Source organism: Paramacrobiotus metropolitanus, unplaced genomic scaffold (genome assembly GCF_019649055.1).
Source record: "Paramacrobiotus metropolitanus isolate TYO unplaced genomic scaffold, Prichtersi_v1.0 Parri_scaffold0000073, whole genome shotgun sequence".
Classification (NCBI taxonomy): domain Eukaryota; kingdom Metazoa; phylum Tardigrada; class Eutardigrada; order Parachela; family Macrobiotidae; genus Paramacrobiotus; species Paramacrobiotus metropolitanus.
Window position 1 is genome coordinate 482822 of NW_026570293.1, and position 20385 is coordinate 503206.

At 43.1% G+C, this 20385-nt stretch overlaps 3 protein-coding genes and 1 long non-coding RNA gene across 5 annotated transcripts; 1 reads left to right on the forward strand and 3 right to left on the reverse strand.

The window, feature by feature from the left end:
- Window positions 1–535: 535 nt before the first annotated feature.
- LOC129594964 (uncharacterized) lies at window positions 536–6962 on the reverse strand. Of its 2 annotated transcripts, none has more exons than XM_055491834.1 (9): window positions 6346–6962; window positions 5557–5871; window positions 5380–5450; window positions 5189–5314; window positions 4650–5057; window positions 3418–3915; window positions 2829–3144; window positions 1500–2324; window positions 536–1172 (listed from the first exon to the last, which is right to left on the reverse strand). In XM_055491834.1, exons 1-7 carry the CDS (start codon window positions 6611–6613, stop codon window positions 2866–2868), a joined length of 1965 nt encoding a protein of 654 aa, XP_055347809.1. In that variant the 5' UTR covers window positions 6614–6962; the 3' UTR covers window positions 536–1172; window positions 1500–2324; window positions 2829–2865. The 2 variants fall into 2 exon arrangements, with proteins under 2 accessions (XP_055347809.1, XP_055347808.1); XM_055491833.1 differs by having other exon boundaries at window positions 6244–6956.
- Window positions 815–1783, reverse strand: LOC129595026 (uncharacterized). Its single transcript, XM_055491930.1, has 2 exons — window positions 1500–1783; window positions 815–1172 (listed from the first exon to the last, which is right to left on the reverse strand). The coding sequence occupies exons 1-2, from the start codon at window positions 1781–1783 to the stop codon at window positions 815–817; spliced, it is 642 nt and encodes a 213-aa protein (XP_055347905.1).
- A 5675-nt stretch (window positions 6963–12637) lies between the features above and the next one.
- Window positions 12638–15070, reverse strand: LOC129595047 (uncharacterized). The gene is made up of 4 exons (XM_055491955.1): window positions 14838–15070; window positions 14244–14648; window positions 13171–13662; window positions 12638–12912 (listed from the first exon to the last, which is right to left on the reverse strand). The coding sequence occupies exons 1-4, from the start codon at window positions 15036–15038 to the stop codon at window positions 12793–12795; spliced, it is 1218 nt and encodes a 405-aa protein (XP_055347930.1). The 5' UTR covers window positions 15039–15070; the 3' UTR covers window positions 12638–12792.
- Window positions 15071–18867: 3797 nt separating this feature from the next.
- Window positions 18868–19735, forward strand: LOC129595051 (uncharacterized). Its single transcript, XR_008691257.1, has 3 exons — window positions 18868–18888; window positions 18993–19137; window positions 19502–19735. It is a non-coding gene; the product is annotated as an uncharacterized LOC129595051 (long non-coding RNA).
- The last annotated feature ends 650 nt before the right edge of the window (window positions 19736–20385 follow it).

The window sequence follows — 20385 nt, forward strand, 5'->3', positions numbered from 1 at the left end:
TGCAGCATCTGCGTTTTCGCTCAAGATCAAGAAAAGTTATGGGTAATGGTTCAGAAACATTTCCAGCTATACAGTATCTGTACTGTGTACAACATGATGGTACGGTAGTGATCAAGTTGCGAAAACTGTCTCGTGAAAACGGTGACAAATTGAAGCGTTTGGAACTAGGAAACTGTCCTTGACAGTTACAACTGTGAACATTACTGAGCGAACCGTCGCTGCTGACGCAGACATACTACGTACAGAGTACAGACTCTGTACAGACTCTTAATCTAAGCTGTACGAATAAAAGTTCGCAGTCAAGTAATTCCGTAGTTTTCTGTGGTAAGCCTCGAGATTTCGTTTGGTGTCGGTGATTTCAAAAATCTTTCAAGCATCAATCCCAAAACATATTAGGATTATCCTTAGCTGTCATAAAAAAGACAAGTAAGTGCAAACTGGATAGTGGTATCGGCCCGCAAATCTTGACTTGTCACGAAGTGTACGGAAATATGCTTAACATACCTACAGCTTCTAATCACACATTAAATACGTATTTAAAAAAATTATTCTGTGGTAAAAATGACAAAGGTGCTTGTCAACTTCCTGAAAATAAGCACTTCACAGAAATGCAAATGCAAAGAAAAGACAAAAAATAACATGAGAAATAACGTAAGAACAACTCAAGAAAACCAAACAAAAGCAATAAAACAAACTAACAAAAGCTTCGGACTCGGTCTTTCGAAATTTAGACTCAGATTTGCAGCAATAAGAATCAAAATTTGGCTATGTATTCACATTCAGACTTTTAGCATTCAGGATCAGATTCAAACTTTCAGAACCAGCCAGTCAGCCAGCCAGGTTGAACCATCATGCAGTATCGGTCACAGTAAGGGGTGGTGGTGGGGGGCATCGGCATATTGGGCGGCTTGACTGGGACCGGCGGCTTGATCGGTGGTGGCGGGGGCGGCGGCGGCGGGCAAGTTGACACCGGATCGCAGCCGTTAGCGGTGCGAACGTATCCTCCCATGCATGCGCATCCGGGTGTGCAGACCGCGGGACATCTGGGATTTCGGTTGCTGCAGGTCATGTCGCAAAAGGCACACTGGACGCGAATTTCACCACATTTGCAGCCCACTTTGAAGGCTGCGGAGCACTGAGCTAACATGGGTGTTATAACTGGCCGGTATAGGCTGAAATGATTTGAAGTTCGTATTGGAAACGCAATTCATGAAGTACGAAGTGACTCTTATCAAAATTAATCAGTTCTCTATCATATCTGGCAAATACTAACAGGTGAACCAATGATGTTGGACTCGTATTTAGCAGTTACCCAAGGAAATACGACGCCCTCTTTTCTAACCTGGAGGTTACTCGGTATAGAAACTGAACATTGGCAAAATTCTTAAAGCGCAATGACACATTCAATAATTGAAAGGCTGCACTTATTCTTGAAACAATACCTTCTGTACTGTATTTGTAACGAAATGCAAGTGCGAACTAGCTCAATGCGTGCTTACCGGTCTTCGGTTTCCGTTTGCTTCCCGGCGGATTCGGTACGGTTTCCGACGGATTCGGTACGATTTCCGGTGGATTCGGTACGGTTTACGACGGATTCGGTACGGTTTCCAACGGATTCGGGGCGATTACCGGTGCGTTTTGATGGAGATCCGGTACGGTTCTGCAGGTTAATGACGCCTTCCGCTGGCTTTGCAGTGGATGCGGTACGGTTCTGCGCATCAGCGGTGCCACTGAGCAAGATCACCGCGCTGCCGATGACAGCGATCGCTATTGCAAATCCCATCCTGTACTAGTAATTAATTCTCAGAGGACAAAGTGGGCGGAGTACCTCTGTAGCTGTTTACAGCTGTAACTGTATTACGTACAGTATGAGCGTATTGTCTCCAATAACTATATCAGCGAAGTCTGATGTTTGTAGCTTTTATATGCTCTTTCGCGACGCGCGGTGGTGTCGACGCCCGTCTTCCGTCAAGTGCTACCATGTCCGTTAAAATTAATGGCTCGTTTTGACGCGTTGAATTTCGCCAAAAACCTAGCTATTACTATAGAATTCCCAGGTATCATAGTATGACTGGCAAAGTTAATGGCAACTTTATATTCGCTGGGAACGTTGACTTGGCTCCAATTGTCGCCTGAGGCTGGAGATGTACATGTGACGCTGCTTCGGGTGTCATTAATCTTGTGCTATAAACAGTTACTTAATTACCATATTCCACGTATGTTGTCCGTGTGGCAAGTGCGGTGCTTTGTGCTGTCTTCCAACAGTTACGACTTCTTCGTCAAATGGTAATGCCTTCTTTGTTCCGACTCGTTTAGCATTTTGCCTGCCAATGTATCTGTTATTATAATTTTAACCCTTGATGCCAACTTGAGACATCCAGGCTCGTAATCGAGTGCTTAACCATAAATCACTTCAAGCAAGTCATGCAGTAGCAGAACGTACTCTGTATACTAGCAACTCATGCCTATAGGTAAGTTAAGGTAACTGGCAAATGAAGGGAGACTTAGCATAATCTGTGGCATTCTGTGCTAAGTGAAATCGCGCCAATCCTTGTATCAGATGTCAAAGGCTGGTTTTGAAACATTCGGAGCTGGAAACCAGCAGCCGAAGCGCTCAATCACATCAGGCAAGTCATGAAGTAGCAAAACTCAGTTTTTAGTTCTTCTGTACTTATCTGTAGCTGGCAAATAAACTGTTTTCTCAGAGCCTTGGAAAAAGGCAGCACAGTTTAACGGACAAATAATGTTTGTAATGTATGTGTCCTACGCAATCAAATTACTGAATGCCGCATGCGATAAAATAAAGAAGATAAAACCAGCTTACTCACATAGTCATAGAGTCACAGCGGCGATCGAGTTCACGACTCAAAGCTTCGAGAGCGGAAAAGAAAAGACCATGGGTCTACTGCTGGCAGCGTCCGAGAAAGACCCGGCTGCTTGGTTATATGCATTACCGGCGTCTGATCTGTTAACTTTATTGATGGTGACCACCAAGTACGAATCTTGCTCACGGGCTGGCAGGGCTGCGGTGAACGTCTCCGTGGTGCGGATGGTGGTCGGCGAGGTGGGTGCGGTAATCGGTGTAGTGGTCGGCTGCACAAGTTCACGGCCGCTCTGGAACGAGCCTTTTACGAAAGTCACAGACTGCAAGGAAACAAACACTGCTGTTTAAATGCTAAATTAGCATTTGCAGATATCTTGGTCATCCGCTAGTATTTTGCGACAGCTCTTTCTAAGTAATCTGTAGGAAATTTTTCAAGGCTTCTTGATCTATCGGTTATCAGCATTATTTTTTGGTGTGGGTAAAATACAGAGTATTTCATACTAATGAAGAAAGGAGGCGGCGCAATTGTTACGCGTACCTATATGGAATTCATAAAGAAATGGTGTGTAGTTGCTATGGAAATGTGTGCAAACCTGCGTTCTGTTGACAAGTGGTATTGTGAACGGCAAATCTTTGTCGTCAAATAGATTCCTCAAAGCGCTAACCGCTTCCCCGGCGCTCTGGTACATTGTCACGCTGGTTCCACTGATGGTCTTGTCGACCCAGTCTAACACCGTCATCCAGACGCGTAGTTCGTTCTCCGCATCACCCCGTGTAACCCGGATATCGCTGAACTGCAGCGGTGATGTGGCGGTCAGACTGGATAGCGCATCGCGAATTCCCGCCTCGAAAGCCGGCATGCTCAATTCCAGTTCCGTGTAATTCTGCACCTTCAAGTCGAACGCGATCATCTGCTCCTTGCCGTTCCGTAAACAGTCCGCAACGTCGAATGCCTTCCAATTGAAAGGGGCGGTGGTTAGATCGCTGACAGTACTCTGGAGGGTTTCGAGGATCGATCCATTAGAGAATGTCCGATAGGAGACGACTCCCACGAGCAAGCTCTCACCAGAACTAGAAGACGTCCAGTTCTCCTGCATTAAATGAAAACAGTGTAACAACAGCAACACTTATACGATTTCAGCAAAACGTATAAGAATTGCTTAACGTATTATGACTAACTATGACGGTTAACTATGACGGTATTATGACGGTTAACTACATACATTTCATTACGATATTAAGCATCTGTAATTGTAGAAGTACTCGTAAAACGGGTTTCTTTACCTCAGCAAGACAAGCGACTTAAAAAGTCGATGCTTTTTTGACGCTGCAAGCAAGCTCGCGATTTTTGCGCATTACAAGAGTTCTTGTTTGCAGATCTTGTTTAAAACGTTTTGAACAGCGAAACGACTGGCCAATTTTCGTTTGTTACACTTTAAAGTTTCATTTATTATAAACTTGAACAAGCAAAGGCAAGCTGCATTGTTTCTAACAACATTGTACGAATTTGGGATATTTCCCAGTGTACGTAAAATCTAGTTAACTATATTCTTCACTGCTTTCTGGCGCAACAACCTCTTTAACTAATCAATCAAATTGCTTAATGCTGTCCACTGAGAAAGGAGAAACATATTAGAAGATCAGAGACTATCGACAAACGGATGTCAGCCAAAGAGAATGACCTACAGATTACAGAGCACAGATTACGGTAAGGTTTTGTGGGGAAACAATTTCATGGGAATTCTTATAATCCAAGCTACATGTATGATGTTAGTTGTAACTGACCTAGCAGTTTGCATTCGGCCAGCTAGAGAAAATCACTCACAGGTAGCCAATACGTCTCCACAGTGGTGATGATGTTCCTCGTGCCGTCGTTATTGCTCCGCTGTGCTGACACCCACACCTGTGCCAGCATCCCGTTGAAATACCGTTGCCCCATGTACAGCGCAGTGGAACGCTTCCATTCAAGCATATCGCGGGCAATCTTCAGGTGGACAACTGCCGAGCTGTCGGACCTCTTCGAATTCAGGCCAACACTGCCGACAGCTGACACATTACACTCGGCACCGCCCAACAGCCACGTGCCCAGGGGCGTCCTGAACGACAGGTCGTTGTTGTAATCATGGGTCGTCCGGTACAGGGTACGGTTTTTAACGGAAGACGACGGCAAGCGAGCTCGGCTGGTCGAGTCCGTAACGAACGAAGCCAACTTGCGCTGTGAGTCAAGGTTGAGCTACAACCCCAAACGCATCAAACACAAGATCCAGCTCAGTACATATTCTTAATATAAAATGATGCGGGCGAATTGTGATAATTTCGCGCTGCAAACACGCAGCGCAAGCAACCTGAGCAAATGCCGCTTACTTTCACGGTATACACGGCGCTATCCTTTTTGGCCACCGTCAGCATCGTGAGGCTGAACTGGTCCGGGAGGATGGGAGCGGTTGGTTGTTCCCTTATCCAACCCGGGCAATAAACTCCTGGAGGTGGCTAGAGGAAATTGTGCGCTAGATCGCTAATATTAATTCTAGAGCGATTAATTTGTCTGTACGTACTGAAAAGACAGACTTGTCCTTCACATCCGGGTAGTAGTACATAAAATCATACACCTGCATTTTTCCAGCACCTGGGAAAACGTAAAAAAGTATAATTATCGTAAACTGTACGCAAATTATCAACTACTTTGTTCATAATGTTACAAGAACAACTAATAATAACAGGCGGATATTTACCAAATCCGTCAATTTGTAAACTTTCAAACCGAATTGGTGTGGCATTCCTTGGATTGCTCGGAGAAGAGACACCGGGAGCGGTATAATAATAGCGATTTCTCCAGGTTATATTCAGGTTATTATCGTGCACGCACTGTTCCCACATCTGCACTTGGATAGCTCGAACGGAGGCATCCTGAACACCTTGATCTGTGACCTTACTGGCACTTATATTGCATTTACTGGAGATGACAGAATATCCGGCCACCTCCGCAATATAATAGGCATAAGTATTGCATCCCGTTTTCCATAAATCTTCTTTCGTGCACTGCCGCCCTGTAAAAGCACAGCAATATACGAACTTTTAAAGTAAGAAAAACGTGAGCAAAGACTACTGGTGATCCGCCGTTCTGAAAATATTCTTCAGCATAAAAATCCTAAACGTGCTAAAGTTCTCCGTATTTACCGGTAGGTATATAAATATGGTTATCTTACAATGCGAAGAAGCTACGAAGAGCACAAAGCAGTGTCATAGCAATTTTAAAAACGTTTAATGGATTAATTGTTTCATTTTAGGAGAAGCTTAAAAACCTTTTCTGACAAAAACAAAAAAAACCGGCACATTAATATTATCAAAGAAAATGTATCCAAATTACAAAAATAATACTTAAATACAAAATATCAGTAAACAACTAGCGACTAGCGCACCACCATATTCATCGTTTTCTCCCACGACGCTGAAAGCATTTCCCGTTATGAAATCGTACACATAGGCGGTCTTGGTGCCCAAAGAGAGGATGTATGTTGCACCTCGTTGGCCCTCTTTTTCAGAATAGCCTTCCGAATCAAAGTATCCCCACTCTCCGATCTTGCCTTCCACTTTAATGGTAAACGCTTCCGCTAGTTTTGGTACCGGAGTCTGCTTCGAAGGGGTTGTAAGCGTCTTGAAGTCGCAGAGGGGATAAATCGAAAAATCGAAAGCAGGGACGTCAGAGGATACGCGGACACTCTCCATTGTCGCGAAATTACCGAGAATCCCTTGGAAGCATGCAAAGATTGCCACCAACCACGAAATCATTCTGGGCTCTGGAAACGGCTGAGAAACTGTTTTCTATCACTGCCAACTTCCTAAGATTAGAACAATGAGAGAATCGTGATCTACCACGCTAAAATGAATTCCCAACAAACCCGGTTCGCTTTTTTGAAAACTGGTGCGAAAGCCTGTACGCGACACCAGACCTGCCCTAAGGAAATTTTGAAACGAGTGCTTCGAGTCAACAAATATACACAGAGAAAACGCCGCACTTGCGTGTGTGTTTTATGGATTTATTTATCATGTAGCAAACATGATATGTGCATGTTCTGATCATGCAGCTACATTTAATGGTGTATATGTATATATTCTTGATTCTCTGGTTTTTTCTGATTTTTCAGCAACTTCTAATGTTTCTATCTTGTTTCTGTGGCTGCGATTCTTTCCTTCCTAGTCAGTTGCCTTTTGCACACAATGCGACAGCTCAATAAACTGCACAATAATAACAAATTAACAAGTCTTAACTCGATACAAGACAGCTTGTCTCGCTTTTCAAAGCCTTTTGTAACAACTTACATCGCACTCATACCCAGAAAAAAGACGTTGATATACGAACGTATCTGAACGTGTGTGGATACCCGGCCGTCACTCGATTTTTTAAAAGTGCACACTGTACAGTACATAATGGAGCTGCAGCGTGACATGCCGAAAAGAGTTCGCGCAGCACATGTAGCTGCAGCCAGGATGCTAATTCGTGCCGGCCGCATCTAAAATTTGCGACTTCTGGAGAGACTGAGCTGAAACGCCAAGGGGAAGTTGCAATGCTCAGAAGTGGGACATTAACGGTCACCGGCCAAAATCGCACGAACAAATTTTCTGGCAGCGCCTAGTCGGCTAGTGACCCAGAACAGCTGTCCGGCTGACCATGGATCGCGTTGCGTCCGCTTTGGAGCCGGTAGTATATTAATCCGCTGATGGGTTAATCTTTACCAAACGCGCCAACGCCAGAAGGTGGAGACTCCTCCACCAGTGCTGCTAAATTCCGATTGGTTATGGAGCTCGGAAAGCGTCTACAGCCCCAACGCTGACGTTCGCTGATAAAAATCGATGGTAACGCTTGCTTCGAGATCTTTGCTAGTGGCCTTGATGGCTTTTGCAACAGCTTTTTTGGGCAGTAAGGTCCGAAAGTGATACACAGGCTTGTATCAAATTGTTAATAGCTTAGTCTACAGAGTACACTTTGCAGAGTAGCGCTATCAAAGAAATTATTCGCGACGCGTTGAAACCTGATCCCAATATCTCAGCCGCCGACTGACTACGAATGATATTTGCTGTCTGTCGTTGGTGGAAATATTGGATTTCCATGTCAAACTGGATATAACGATAACGATAACAACGATAACGATAACAAACGATGTGTTTCCTCTTCAAAGAGTTGATTAGTTTTGGCTGCTTTTGTCAGTTCAGAGATAATTTTATAAGTAAAAACTGAGAAAAGCGCCGCAATTTCCGCTGTAGCCTTCAGTCTGCCAGTCCGTGCAGTCCTGTGTTTTGCTAGTCAAATTAATACAGGACTGCGTTTACTATTTACGTAACCCACACACGATTGTCGCTTTAGTTCGATCCGCACTTGAAAACAGACCGGTGTATTCAAGCAATCATAAACGTACTAACTAGCAGTGTCTTACTGCAATTCAACTGTGTTATCGGGTGTAGCGGTGCGAAATTGCAGAATCGTAGCAAAAATAACAGAACACTTTGGCTTTATTTTAGCGGTATCTGTCGGTTTGCTTATACAATATTTTTGCTGCATAATTATATGACCATCGAAGCGTTTAAAAATAGAGCAGCTAAAGTTATTAATTGCTGCTCTTTATTGCTGTCATCGCACAATAAGGATCAATGCGCTTGTTACATTTGATACATCCTTGTATCCTTAATACCTATTTGTTGTCACACCCGAGCCACACCCCATTGTTAACTTACGCTCTGATTAATATCATATTGTTCTGCCCTTATTAATGCAAACGGCTGTGCTCAGTGTTCAGTATATAAGCAGCACCTGCGATGCTGCCAGAAAATGCGCTCTGTTCATTTGGACTTTCCATCTGTAAAGAGTTGCCACTGGCTGGCTGCTGTTTTGTTGCTAGTAAAGTTGGTTTAGTGATAGTGCCATCTCCGAGTATTGCCTACTAGGCTTCGTATTGCCTAGACAGTAGTTGTACTATAGCCACAAGTATACTCGTAACACTATCATCCACATTACGCGTTCTCCACAAGGTACTGTATTAATGTACTAGTGAAATTGTGCAGACAGTGAAAATTGTGCAATTCATACGTAGTTTAATGAAGTATCGAATTTGCTATGGCTACAATATGAAGTATACGAATTGCGGTGCTTGTCAGTGTTGTCACTTAATTTGTCACTGCTATCAAGAGTACCAACATCAGGTGATCTGCCGTGTTTGTCAGATGTAGTTGCACTGGCGATGTAGCAAAACGTCGCATTCCGCATTAAACTGTAAGTATAAATGTACTGTATACGCGGCGTACTTTTCGGATTTCGGAAAATCACATTTTTAAAGGGCAATGTCAACGGGCGGTACCATGTGGGTTGACCTCTAAGCTTCTGGGTTTGGACTATACCTGTTCAAAGTGACACCGTGGCATTGGCGATTAGCACGAAAAAAATGAGTAGTACTTCTACAAGTGCTAATTCGTTTATGCTAATACATGTATAATTACTCGTATATACTGTAGTTGACTGATTTCCGGCAAAACGTGAATCATCTTGATTAATCTGTTTTGCTCACAACCGATAAATCTGGCACGTCCCGATAGTCTGCATACAAGAGTGAAGCATATTTAGGGGACTGGCGCATGTGAAAGCGAAGGTCACGCAACAGCGCCCGGTCACAATCTTGATTCGGGTACAGAGTATAATGTTTTAAGAAGCCCCAGTGACGATTACTCCCTCCGCATTGAGAATGTACCGGATCCGTCAACGGAAGAGATCTACGGCTTCGCGTTTTTCGTGCATTTATTAGGTGCCGACATATTTGCGAACGATATGGCCGCAGCATCAGCCTGAAAAAATAATATGCTGATCAGTCCGTGACTACGTCCATCATCCGCCTTCTTTTTAAATGGATAGAGGCTCCGCATACCAACCTCCTTTAATTTGTTTCCCTAAGTACTACCTTTTCAAAACCTTTGGTTTCTAACACGACCATGCAGCTTAGCCGAATCCCTTGCTTGGGGTCCAATGTCATAATACACTACCGTACTCATCATTGCACCAATAAATGCGCCAAGAAATACTGGGATCATTTGGAAATATCTTTTCAGACGAAGCTCTGTCCACCCATCCACTACTCCAAAAACAGGCAATATCAGAAAACTATCCAAAATCTTTTCTAAAGTAAGTCTTGCCGGTAAGCGGCTGGTGGATTTTCTGGCAGGTTGAACTTCACCTTGATGCATGTTTTAAGTAGGCTCAACTGAACAAACTCCACCGAATTATACAAATGAATGCACCAAATGAATACCAAATTTACTTCATCTATACATCTACGCGACGCGAGTAGAGCGGTAAAGACATAGCCCGGCAATGCCACCGTGACCGTCGTGATGCGCAGGTTCTTTACCACTTGGGCAACGCATGCATATGGAATACTAAGTCGTTTTAGAATTTGACAAACAGCTTTTTAATGCACTGTTTCGGCAGGGTAAAAAAGGTGGCAATTGCAAGGTCTGGCAAGCGATAAAACTGCCAACTGTCAGAAATTTGAAATGCATCTGGATTCTGACATTCAATTGACACAAGCATGTCTGTACGTAGTAGCACCTGAACCATATTTCTTTCGAACGTTTAAACCGCTTTATGACTGCTCTGGAGCACCGGGTCATTCCAGTTAACGGAAGTGTTACCGGTACGTAATGCCACTACGCATAACGATATCGATAATAATTAATGTATTATCAAATGATATCGAATGATATCGATAATAAATGACTTTCTGTAACCGCCTGGCGGCCTGAGCAACTTGCACCACTGTCTGGTTCAGCCGCTGCCTCCCATACGTTACAGTTTTACCGAACAAGGGGCAGTGTGTATTTGTACGTTTACTGTAGAGTGAGCGTAGAGTAGATCAGGATCTGTGGTACAAAATTAGCTGTCGGGTACAGCACTGCACTGGTATTATATTGTGGCGGTTTGCTGAATCGATATTTATTGTTCGTGAGTGTAACATCGCAAAGAATGAAGCTCACGACAGTTTTCTTACCACTTGGGAAATACGTGCACAGGAAATACGGTGTCATGTTAGAATCTGACAAACAGCTTTTTGCCGAATTGTTTCTCAGTTTACGCGCCATGGATCAGCTGTGGGACGATTATCAGTCGGACTGAATTACTTACCAGTTACCAGCATCGACACTTTAGCTAAGTGGTGATTAAACCAGGGCGATCTGCTTTTCCCTCCGGGCTTCGAACAGTTGAACCATTCGGGCCGGATGCTCCCTGCCTGATCACGTAAGTAGGTAACAAGATACAGCAGGGAACCAGCGAAGAGCGAGCAAGGCAGCGTTGACCCCAGCGGATCGGCACCGGAATCCAGCAGTCTCCGTTCAGGCGACAGCTCCAGGGGGAACAAATTTTCCGGGTTTGTGGACCGCATGTGAGTGACGCTTGCTAATCTTGTCATCTTGTGTACCGCGATGCTATGTTGATTTTCTATAACCTCTTGTGATATGTTATTCGTTGGCTGTGAATGCGATGGAAGCAGCGACTACCGCGAATTCTGCCCCATGAAACGGTTTTAGCAGTCATACATAAAATTTTCTCTCAAATTTTCAGTTACGTCTCAATTTCAGATTTTCTCGACAGCCGGTAGCTTTTACTTTTACGTATCATACTTTAACAACCAGACAACCCTCTGTTCTCTTTCTCCCCTCGTTCGTTTAGTTGCGCAACCGGATAGGCAAAGGCAGCCAAAAATTGTCAACTCTTTTCCCAGCTTTAAGAGGGAAGTACGGCATTTGTTCTCGGTACAACAGAGGCGGAAGCCGAAAAAGCTTTACAATAAAGGCAATTCTGCTGGTACAAATATAGTATTATACCTGGTTGTGTTATACTGCCACAGGGTAACTACTGATTACGCGGAACGGAAGTATTTAATTCTATACCTTTTGCTGCTGCTGCACACAGTGCATAGGTAGCGCTCTGCATTACATTCCCAGCGCAACGAGACTAATAGCGTAAAATCTGTACAGTAATTGCGCCTAGCATACAAGTTTGCAGTTAGCACACAGTTTTTCTGTTGCAAACAAACATCAGTTTATGTCCCCGTCACAAGCGCAATCCCTTCTTATCCAGATTCAGATCTATATTGCCTCGAATGGGATACACCAGAGCCGGCAAACCACAAAAGATTGACCAAAACCAATATTATATTCCGAAAGCCCGTAGTCGAAAACCCGGCCAGATAGTGTTCATTTCTTTCAAAACCTCTCCCGCTTCGAAAGCCAAAGCGGAGGATTTTTGACTACCTTCACCAAATGTAACTAAATTATTACAATAATAGTTATCATCGTGGCATTTTTAACCAGGCAGTGTTGCCACGTAAACCACCTAAATAAAGTTAAAAAATGAAAGTATTTTCCACTAATTAGAATATCAGAATGAATTTAATTAGCAGACCGTTATTACGACAAGAACGACCACATACCTAACGTTGTCATCGAGGACAATTTCTAAACAAGTGCCGGCCGAGCAGCTATCGCTACACTATCACTACTGTGATTGTCTGTTCAATCAGTGATAGACCGAAGTTGTCACCGAACTACTGCCATCGTTCAGTGCACAAACCCGTTAGTCCAGCGAGTGACCGAAATTCCACTATATTCTAGTTAAATAGCCCGCTAAGTCAGTGAGTGACCAAACAAATAGAATGGGCAGCTTTCGACAATGTGTTTAGTCATGCTACGCTCATGGCAAGCTGGTCAGGACAGGTAGCCACACATGGTGAACCGCTTAGACAACATTCATTGTACAAAGCAAGTGACAGAACGAGCTTTTCCCACAGCTACGACTCAAAGGGATAAAAAAAATGAGAATGGGATTGATACTGGCAGAAACTAAAAAAGATTCAGCAGCTTGGCTATATGGGCTGCCAGTGGCCGACATACTCACGAATAATATTAATACTAACATGCAGATAGAACTAAGAATTTTGCTCATGGGCAGCAGTGGACGTTTCCGTAGGAGGAATGGTAGTCGGGTGATCCGTTGCGGTGGTAGGATCACGGCTGCTTTTGATCGAGCCTTTCAGGAAAGTCGCAGACTGCAAGGAAGCAAAAACTACTATTTAATTCTCGTTTTGTATCTGAACCGGTAATCGCTTTATGGCTAACCACCATTTTTTGGGTTCTCTGAAAAATCTTTGGAAATCATTTCCACCATTTTTTAAACCGCCACTTACGAGAATTTATTGCGTAGTTAACTTGGAAACAACTTTCCAGTCCTCAAAGAATAAGCTGACAAATTCATTGCATTGAGCATTTATGAAAAATTTGTATTTGCTACAGCGAAAAGTACTAACCTGCGTTCTCCTAGCAAACGTTATAGCAAACGTTAGATCCTTTTCGTCAAATAGTCTCCTCAAAGCATTAACCACTTCAGCGGCACTCTGATACTTGATCTTGTTGGTCCCCCTGGCTGTGTAGTTAACCCAGTCTGACACAGTCACGAAGATACGTAGTTCGTTCTCCGCATCACCCGGCATAACCCTAATATCGGTTAGCTGCGTCGGCGATGTCGCCGTCAGATTGGACAATGCGTTGCGAATTGCTGTCTCAAAAACCGGCATCCGCATTTCAACTTCCCCGTAATTTTGCACCTTCAAACCAAAGCTGATCGTCTGCTCTTTGCCGTTCTGCAGACAGTCCACAACGTCAAAAGTCTTCCAGTAGAAAGGTGCGGCGTTGAAATCGCTGACAGTACTCTGGAGGGCCTCCAGATTCGTTCCGTTCGGGAGTGCCCGATAGCTAACGACTCCCACGAGAATACGATCGCCGGAAGACGCACGGTCTTCCTAAAAAAATGTAGGCTTACAATTATCGGCAGTTACACGAATTCCAGCTCAAAGTGTCAGCAACTACTTGAATTATGTACTACGCAGTAAGCATAAAGTACTGAACTGCCTAATCCTGAAGACTTGTGGCGTACAAAAGCTGCAAGTACTGTACATAGTGTAAATCGAACTTGCTCTATACACCTCTTACATACGTTACATTCTTTGCCGCTATCAAATGTGCTCCCTGCTATACGAATACAGGTAAATGCAGTATTTATCGTATCGAAACGTTGTTCAGGCTAAAAGAATCGGATAAAAAACGGGAAGCTACCGCAAAACGGGTACAACGAGGGAAATGCCGAGCTATGGGCACTGCTTCAAGAAGGCACTTCAATACTACGAAAATGAATTGCCGGTCGATCCGCGATTTGAATTTTTTGTAATAAAATCGACAAACTCAAACAGGGTGCGCGTGCAACAGAAATACATCAAACGCGCATAAACATTTGCAATATTGCGTAATGTGTTCCGATTGGGACAATTGTCATCTAGCGTCGTTCACCAACAGGTATGCACTAAACGAAGCGAATGTGACTCACATGTAGCCAATACGTCTCCACTGTGGTGGTAATGTTCATCTTCATGTCATTGTTGCTCCGCTGGGACACCCACACATCTGTCGGCATCCCGTTGAAGTCCCGCTGTCCGGCATACACCGCAGTGGACTGATTCCATTCAAAAAGTGCGCGAGCGTTCTTCAGGTAGACAACTGTCGAGCGGTCGGAGTCAATGGGATCCAGGTTAGGATTGTCGATAGCTGAGACGCTACAACCAGCACCGCTAAGAAGCCACGTGCCCACGGGCATCGTGAACGACAGGCCGCTGTTGTAGTCGAGTAGTGTACGAGAGAAGGTGCGGTTCTGAATGGAGGACGACGGGAAGTATGCACCACCCAATGAGTCCGTGATGCACGAGACCAAGGAGTGCGGGAGATCAAAGTTCATCTATAATTCAACAAATGCACGTGCAGGCAAATTCGATTACTGCACCTGAATCCTCTATAAACCCGAAAATAAAGGATTTCAAGTTAATGGTTAACGTTCTTGGCAGTGGCAATCAAAGTACGGTGAGAATTATGACGATTTTGCGCCGCAAATAACGAACAAGGAAGTAACCCGACCAACAGGACTTACTTTAAGGCGGTACACGGTCTTGTTCGTTTCGGCTAACGTTGTCATCGTGAGACTGAACTGGTCTGGAAGTATGGGAGCATTCTGTTTCTCCCGCATTCCACTAGTGCTATTGGGTGCCACAATAGTACAGGAAATAAATTTGAAACTAACGGACGTCCACAAACATAAAATCGTTACAGAGCGAGACATCATTTTTGGCATCTGTTTGGTAGAAAAACTGCTGCTGCTCTATAGCATAGAAGCACTCCCAAACACAATAAGAATTACATAATCTACGATGTTCAAGTCAATTTCGAATTCCGTTCGCCTTCTTGAAACAATATGAAAGGCGTGCATGCAAGGCGCAACCTGCCCTAAAGAAATCTTTGAACCGGTTCTCCAGCCGAAGCACCAAATCCATACACAGAAAACGCCGCAGCTGCAGCAGTGTACGTCTTCTTATGTAATATGGGCACTTTCATGACTGTGGCCATATGATGATTGTGATCGTGTTCACGAAGTGTTGTGATCACGCCTTTAATACATCCAGTCATTATGTACCGTCCAAAACAATACAGTCTGTCTCCCATTTACCAAAACCCGATGTACGTAACATCATAAGCATACATATGTACACTGGTATATATTAAACTTTTTCTGTCAGCAAATATGGGATTATATATAGTGCAATGCTAAACGCGGCTTGCATAATGGCCACGATTCAGGACAAACGAAGGAGAAAAGTAGCTTTATTTTGTTGAAACACTTTTCTACGAGTATGTGAACTACAGCGCTTAATCAAGGATATTTTCTTGCAGTTCCACTGGATATCACAGATATCAGTGCCGTTTTACCCTTGTACACGTTTAATGGCTGTAATTATCTTAAATCTTGGGTGACCATGCTGGTTTGTCCCGGTGACATTCGAACTTTCCGGATCCTGGAAGAGATGAGAGTGAAAGACGGGTTAATGAGACCGGCAGTTGGACTGCAACCGCCAACGGTTATAAAGGCGCGCGATAAAATTTATCGACTATCGGTTTATACTTTATATACTCGTACTTACACAGTGCAACGCGATTTGCATATGGGCACTAACGAAGCAGTGAAGTATTAGTATGAGTATGCGGCCTAATGCCGATTTATCAAGTTTTTTGGTTGTGGTTTGATCGGATCTCATTGCAGATTTTGTTACGTACAAATTTACTTAATTGTAGTCATTCGAAAAGAAAACGAGACGGTCGTTCTCGGTACTTTGTCAAGCAAATGCAATTGCTGGATTGTAACGTTGGTTGGTATATCTTTTTTTAATTTTTTTGTGTAGATCGCACTGTGCGGCTGTGCCAGATATGGAAAATGTTTTGGAAATTTTTTTTTCGTCTTTTGATACTTGCTGATTATTAAACGAGCATTCGAACTCAAGTAAACTGCTGTGATATGCGTAGATAGGTACAGTACTTTTTTCTTGCGTTACCGATTATGCGTATGATGAGCCTATCTATGCATCTGGTATACGTGCTACCGATCTTAATTTTGCGCAACGACAGGCTACAAAATCACAACAAATACACATGAAAAGTGCGGTAAATAACGGTCGATCGACCTGTATTCACATTGAGTTAGAAATGGAAATCCGCAACATACGGGCACTTTAACGTTATAATCACATATTCGGCTATTTTTAACCAAAGCACAGAAAATCTCCCGCTGGGACGCCGGCACATTAAGCAGGTTGCGGTATCAACGAAGGGGTACGATTGACGATAGAATTAACGACGGAGTACAATTAACGAACGTTTAAACGGCAGTACCCGTCGTTATTAACGAAACGAAGGGGGTATCGTTTCGTTAATAACGACGTTAAAATTCAGTAATGAACGACTGGGCCCACATAGACCATTGAGCACGAATACTGCGTAGGCGAGACAGTGTATCCAGTGAATTTCTGCCTGGGCATTCAATCCTGAGTTGCCCACTCGACTCGAATTTTCGAAAATCACAACAGTGCATAGTGCATAGTGCAACGTGCCTAGTGTTTGCGTGAAAACGTTCATACACGTGTTAATCTATGTTTTTCTACCACAAAAAAATCTTTTTTCTGTTACTTTTACGGTGCAACATGAAATCGTTTCGGTATCGATACAAAAAATTGAAAAATGACTGTCAAAACACAACAGTTCGCCACGCTAATGTCTATCGCTGTTAATTGTTTAGTGCATAACGCAACCTCTTATGCGAATCACCGGAGCCTTAAATTAAGAACGCCAAAATTGTCGTTAACTTTGCCGTTAATCGTCCGGCCGTGCAAAACGCAACCTACTTATTGAGATCGATCGGTTTTTCTGCTCGCAAATCAGTAACAGACAGAAAGCTAATGGAGAAACTGACCTTGTTGGCTAGTTTCAAGGGCGTCGTAATCATCGGGCATGGGATAAAAAGTGCTTGAACGTTGACCCACTGTCATCTGTAGAAGTATACCGACTCGAGCTGTACGTCTTCAATGCTATCATACTGCCTGCATGTCAGTGAATCTGTTGAAAATGAACCCATTGGAAAATCAAGAATTGTAAGAAGCCATAATGGGTGTACTCCATCTATGTCTAGATATTAATTTTGGAAACAATTATCAAGAACAATCGTCATGACTCTTGAGACCCATACCCGGGTAACCTGTAAGCTAACTTTACGGTACCGAAGGCAAACTTTGTAAGAAAACAGCAAAATGATAATTATCCGAATTAGAGTTTGCCCATTGATCGTTATGGTTGTACCGCTACATCAAGTGTGCTGTACAGTATGCACAGTGAAGCGTATACAGGCAGTTTACATACAGCAGAAAAACCAACGCGGTCACAATAATGAGTATGTATATAAAAACACATTCGTGGCATTTCCTCGCGGAAATAGTTACGTAGGGGGTGGTTTTAATGTTTGTAGAGTTCTAAAAGTTCTAAAAGTTCTAAAAGTTCTAAAAGTTTTAAAAGTTTTAAAAGTTTTAAAAGTTTTAAAAGTTCTAAAAGTTCTAAAAGTTCTAAAAGTTCTGAAAGTTCTAAAAGTTCGAAATCGACCCATACAATCGGCAAACTTTTATTGTCATCAAATTCATGGCGGTCGGATTCGCTACTACGGAAACGGGTTGAAGTGGACAGACTCCTTGCCATGGTATTACGGGCAACATTTTTACGGTACCGTAGGTTTATTTTGTATACCCGTATTGTCATGCGTGACCAAAACCGTTCTTGTAGCTACAACCATAAAGCAGATCATTAGAAGCAAAAGCGGTCACGGTTGCAATTGGTTGTCAGGAATGATACTTGTATCGGTAGTCCGAAATATAAGGTCGTCGTACAAGCCAATTCCGATCTCCTCTTCATATGGTATCCGTCAGACGCTGACGTTAATCAAATAAGCTTCATAGGTATACTGGCGGACTACAAAATCAATAATTTGTTAAGACTTAACAGGCAGCAGCATTAAGATATCAACGGAACAGAAAATTCTAACAACTATTACACTTTACACTGTTAACGAATCCAACACCGTTAAAATCAGATACACTGCGACGCGCACCAGTGTTGCAATATGCCGTTTACGTCGCTCGTACGACTCTGCGTAATCAGAGTCAGCGACAACTACAGCTGATGCGCCATCTGTAAGCCGAATGAGCACCAAAAACGCCTAAAATGAAAATCTTCCTGTTTAAAATTTGGGAAAAATGGGATAAAGCAGCACAAAGAGTTTGGGGAATTTTAAATCATTTTGTTTTTATGAAATTTTAAAATTAGTATGGCAGGGCATAAAAAAATTGAGATCTCGTCTATTCTACTATGTAATTATACGCACGCGCGAATTCGTACCAATTTTCCTCGACCGTTAGATTGCGTTATTGCGGCCATAATAATTTTAAAGGTATGTGCTCAACTAGTTTTGCACATCTTATTAGTCTGTACTCCATAGTCATGCACTACAGCACTCTTTGAGTTTATTTTTATTTTTAGAATAAAAAACTATCTCTGGACGCTAAAATTCAGAATAGTTCGTTCGTACTTCCGAGTTCCGAGCGTGTGTTACTGTAAGTACTCGTATTTTAATTTTCGACACCCTGTGTGACGGCATCGAGAGATAACGACTTTTGAAGAAGGCGCACGTACGTTCTACTTGGGCGTATGGTAATAGGCAGAATTACTGGCAGAAGGCGCTGGCTGGTGTGGAAGCACGGTATCTTGGTTTTGTAATTCCTACCTCCGTCTTCCCGTTTGTCATCTGGGAGGAGGTTCAAATTTGTTCGACTGGATCCAGACACTGGGATTTAAGAGCAAAAGTAAGTGCGTCAATCTGCAGGAATTCAAGTTTACGCAGCCAAAAACTGACAGCCCTGAGGCTTGTTTTCGTCATAAATGCGAAAAGACAACAACTTTTGGCTGCAGTTTACACCCAATAAAGAGTTTTCCTTATCGTAAGACGAGTTTCTTTACGGATATAGAAAAATTAGGTGGTCAATAGCATTAATGATTAGTATCTTCTTACTCTGCGTTAAAATTTATAAGGCTAAAATAGTAAAATTACTTCAACAGTTTAATCTGAATATTTAGTCTGAAACAGTTGCTGTGGGGGCTGAATTCGTGGCAGTGTATTTCGCCAGTATCTGGTCCATGCCTAACCAATCTTACTTCTCAATATTTTAGGATTTTAGTCAGTAAGCTATCAAGATGTATCCACCAGCTGTTCGTGGTCGTGCGGTTCTAAACCTGGCTGGGCGCTTCGGAGCCATGACGGTCCGGAAGCGCGCCATCTCGGCTGCGGACGGTTCACGACGATGCTTCAGCACTGATTTAAAAGCAGACAACTTTCTCTCGGGATCCAGCTCGGTTTATGTGGAGGACATGTACCAACAATGGAAGAAGAACCCACACAGTGTTCATCCGGTCAGTCGTGAATTCAGAATTAAATCATAAATTTTCTGAAAATATTTCAAAAGGGATCACAAACGTATTGTAACAAAAATCTCCCGTGCATGGTTTTTACAACAGCTGTTGATTGTGGAATTACCCGAGTTAATGATTTGGTAATTTATTGTGACTTGTTTAAAGAATTATGCAAGATCTAGAAGAAAGGGATTTCGGCTTTACGTAATTTGCAAAAATGCACTGTCGAATAAATAAGAGTGGAGTGTGGAGATACTGGATAGGCAACATGTCGCTAACTTACGCAATCATTGTCGGAAATGGACAGTGTTCATCTGGGTAAGGGTTGAAGTGAGCGCAGGTGCATTCATCCCAACACTGCAAAATACAAACAGCATGTTACAGCGGCCGAACTGATATGGTGGAAAACGGGGGAAAAGTAAGTATACAGATTAGGCATTCACGGAATGGTCCGATGGAGGTCTGCAAGGTGGTTGGTCCACAGAAATAAAGGTCACGGATGTATTCGTTGAGGAGAATGAAATCAATCACTGCATAAAAATGTGAATCCCGTTATTCGGTATTATATGTTTAGTGCATATTGTATGTAGGAAATGTGGAAAGGCAGATACTGTTTGGATGAAGGGAAAGGTAGGTGAATGATT

Bases quoted from the DNA above. Each gene is read 5' to 3' on its own strand.
- LOC129595026 (XM_055491930.1), bottom strand. From the start codon at position 1,783: ATGGGATTTGCAATAGCGATCGCTGTCATCGGCAGCGCGGTGATCTTG. The intron at 1,173-1,499 runs GTAAGCACGCAT...AAATCATTTCAG, and splicing joins CAAACGGAAACCGAAGACCG to CCTATACCGGCCAGTTATAA.
- LOC129594964 (XM_055491833.1), bottom strand. From the start codon at position 6,613: ATGATTTCGTGGTTGGTGGCAATCTTTGCATGCTTCCAAGGGATTCTC. The intron at 5,315-5,379 runs GTACGTACAGAC...AATTTCCTCTAG, and splicing joins AGGACAAGTCTGTCTTTTCA to CCACCTCCAGGAGTTTATTG. The intron at 5,058-5,188 runs GTAAGCGGCATT...TTGGGGTTGTAG, and splicing joins GCGCCGTGTATACCGTGAAA to CTCAACCTTGACTCACAGCG.
- LOC129595047 (XM_055491955.1), bottom strand. From the start codon at position 15,038: ATGCCAAAAATGATGTCTCGCTCTGTAACGATTTTATGTTTGTGGACG. The intron at 13,663-14,243 runs GTGAGTCACATT...ACATTTTTTTAG, and splicing joins TGGAGACGTATTGGCTACAT to GAAGACCGTGCGTCTTCCGG. The intron at 12,913-13,170 runs GTTAGTACTTTT...GCTTCCTTGCAG, and splicing joins CGTTTGCTAGGAGAACGCAG to TCTGCGACTTTCCTGAAAGG.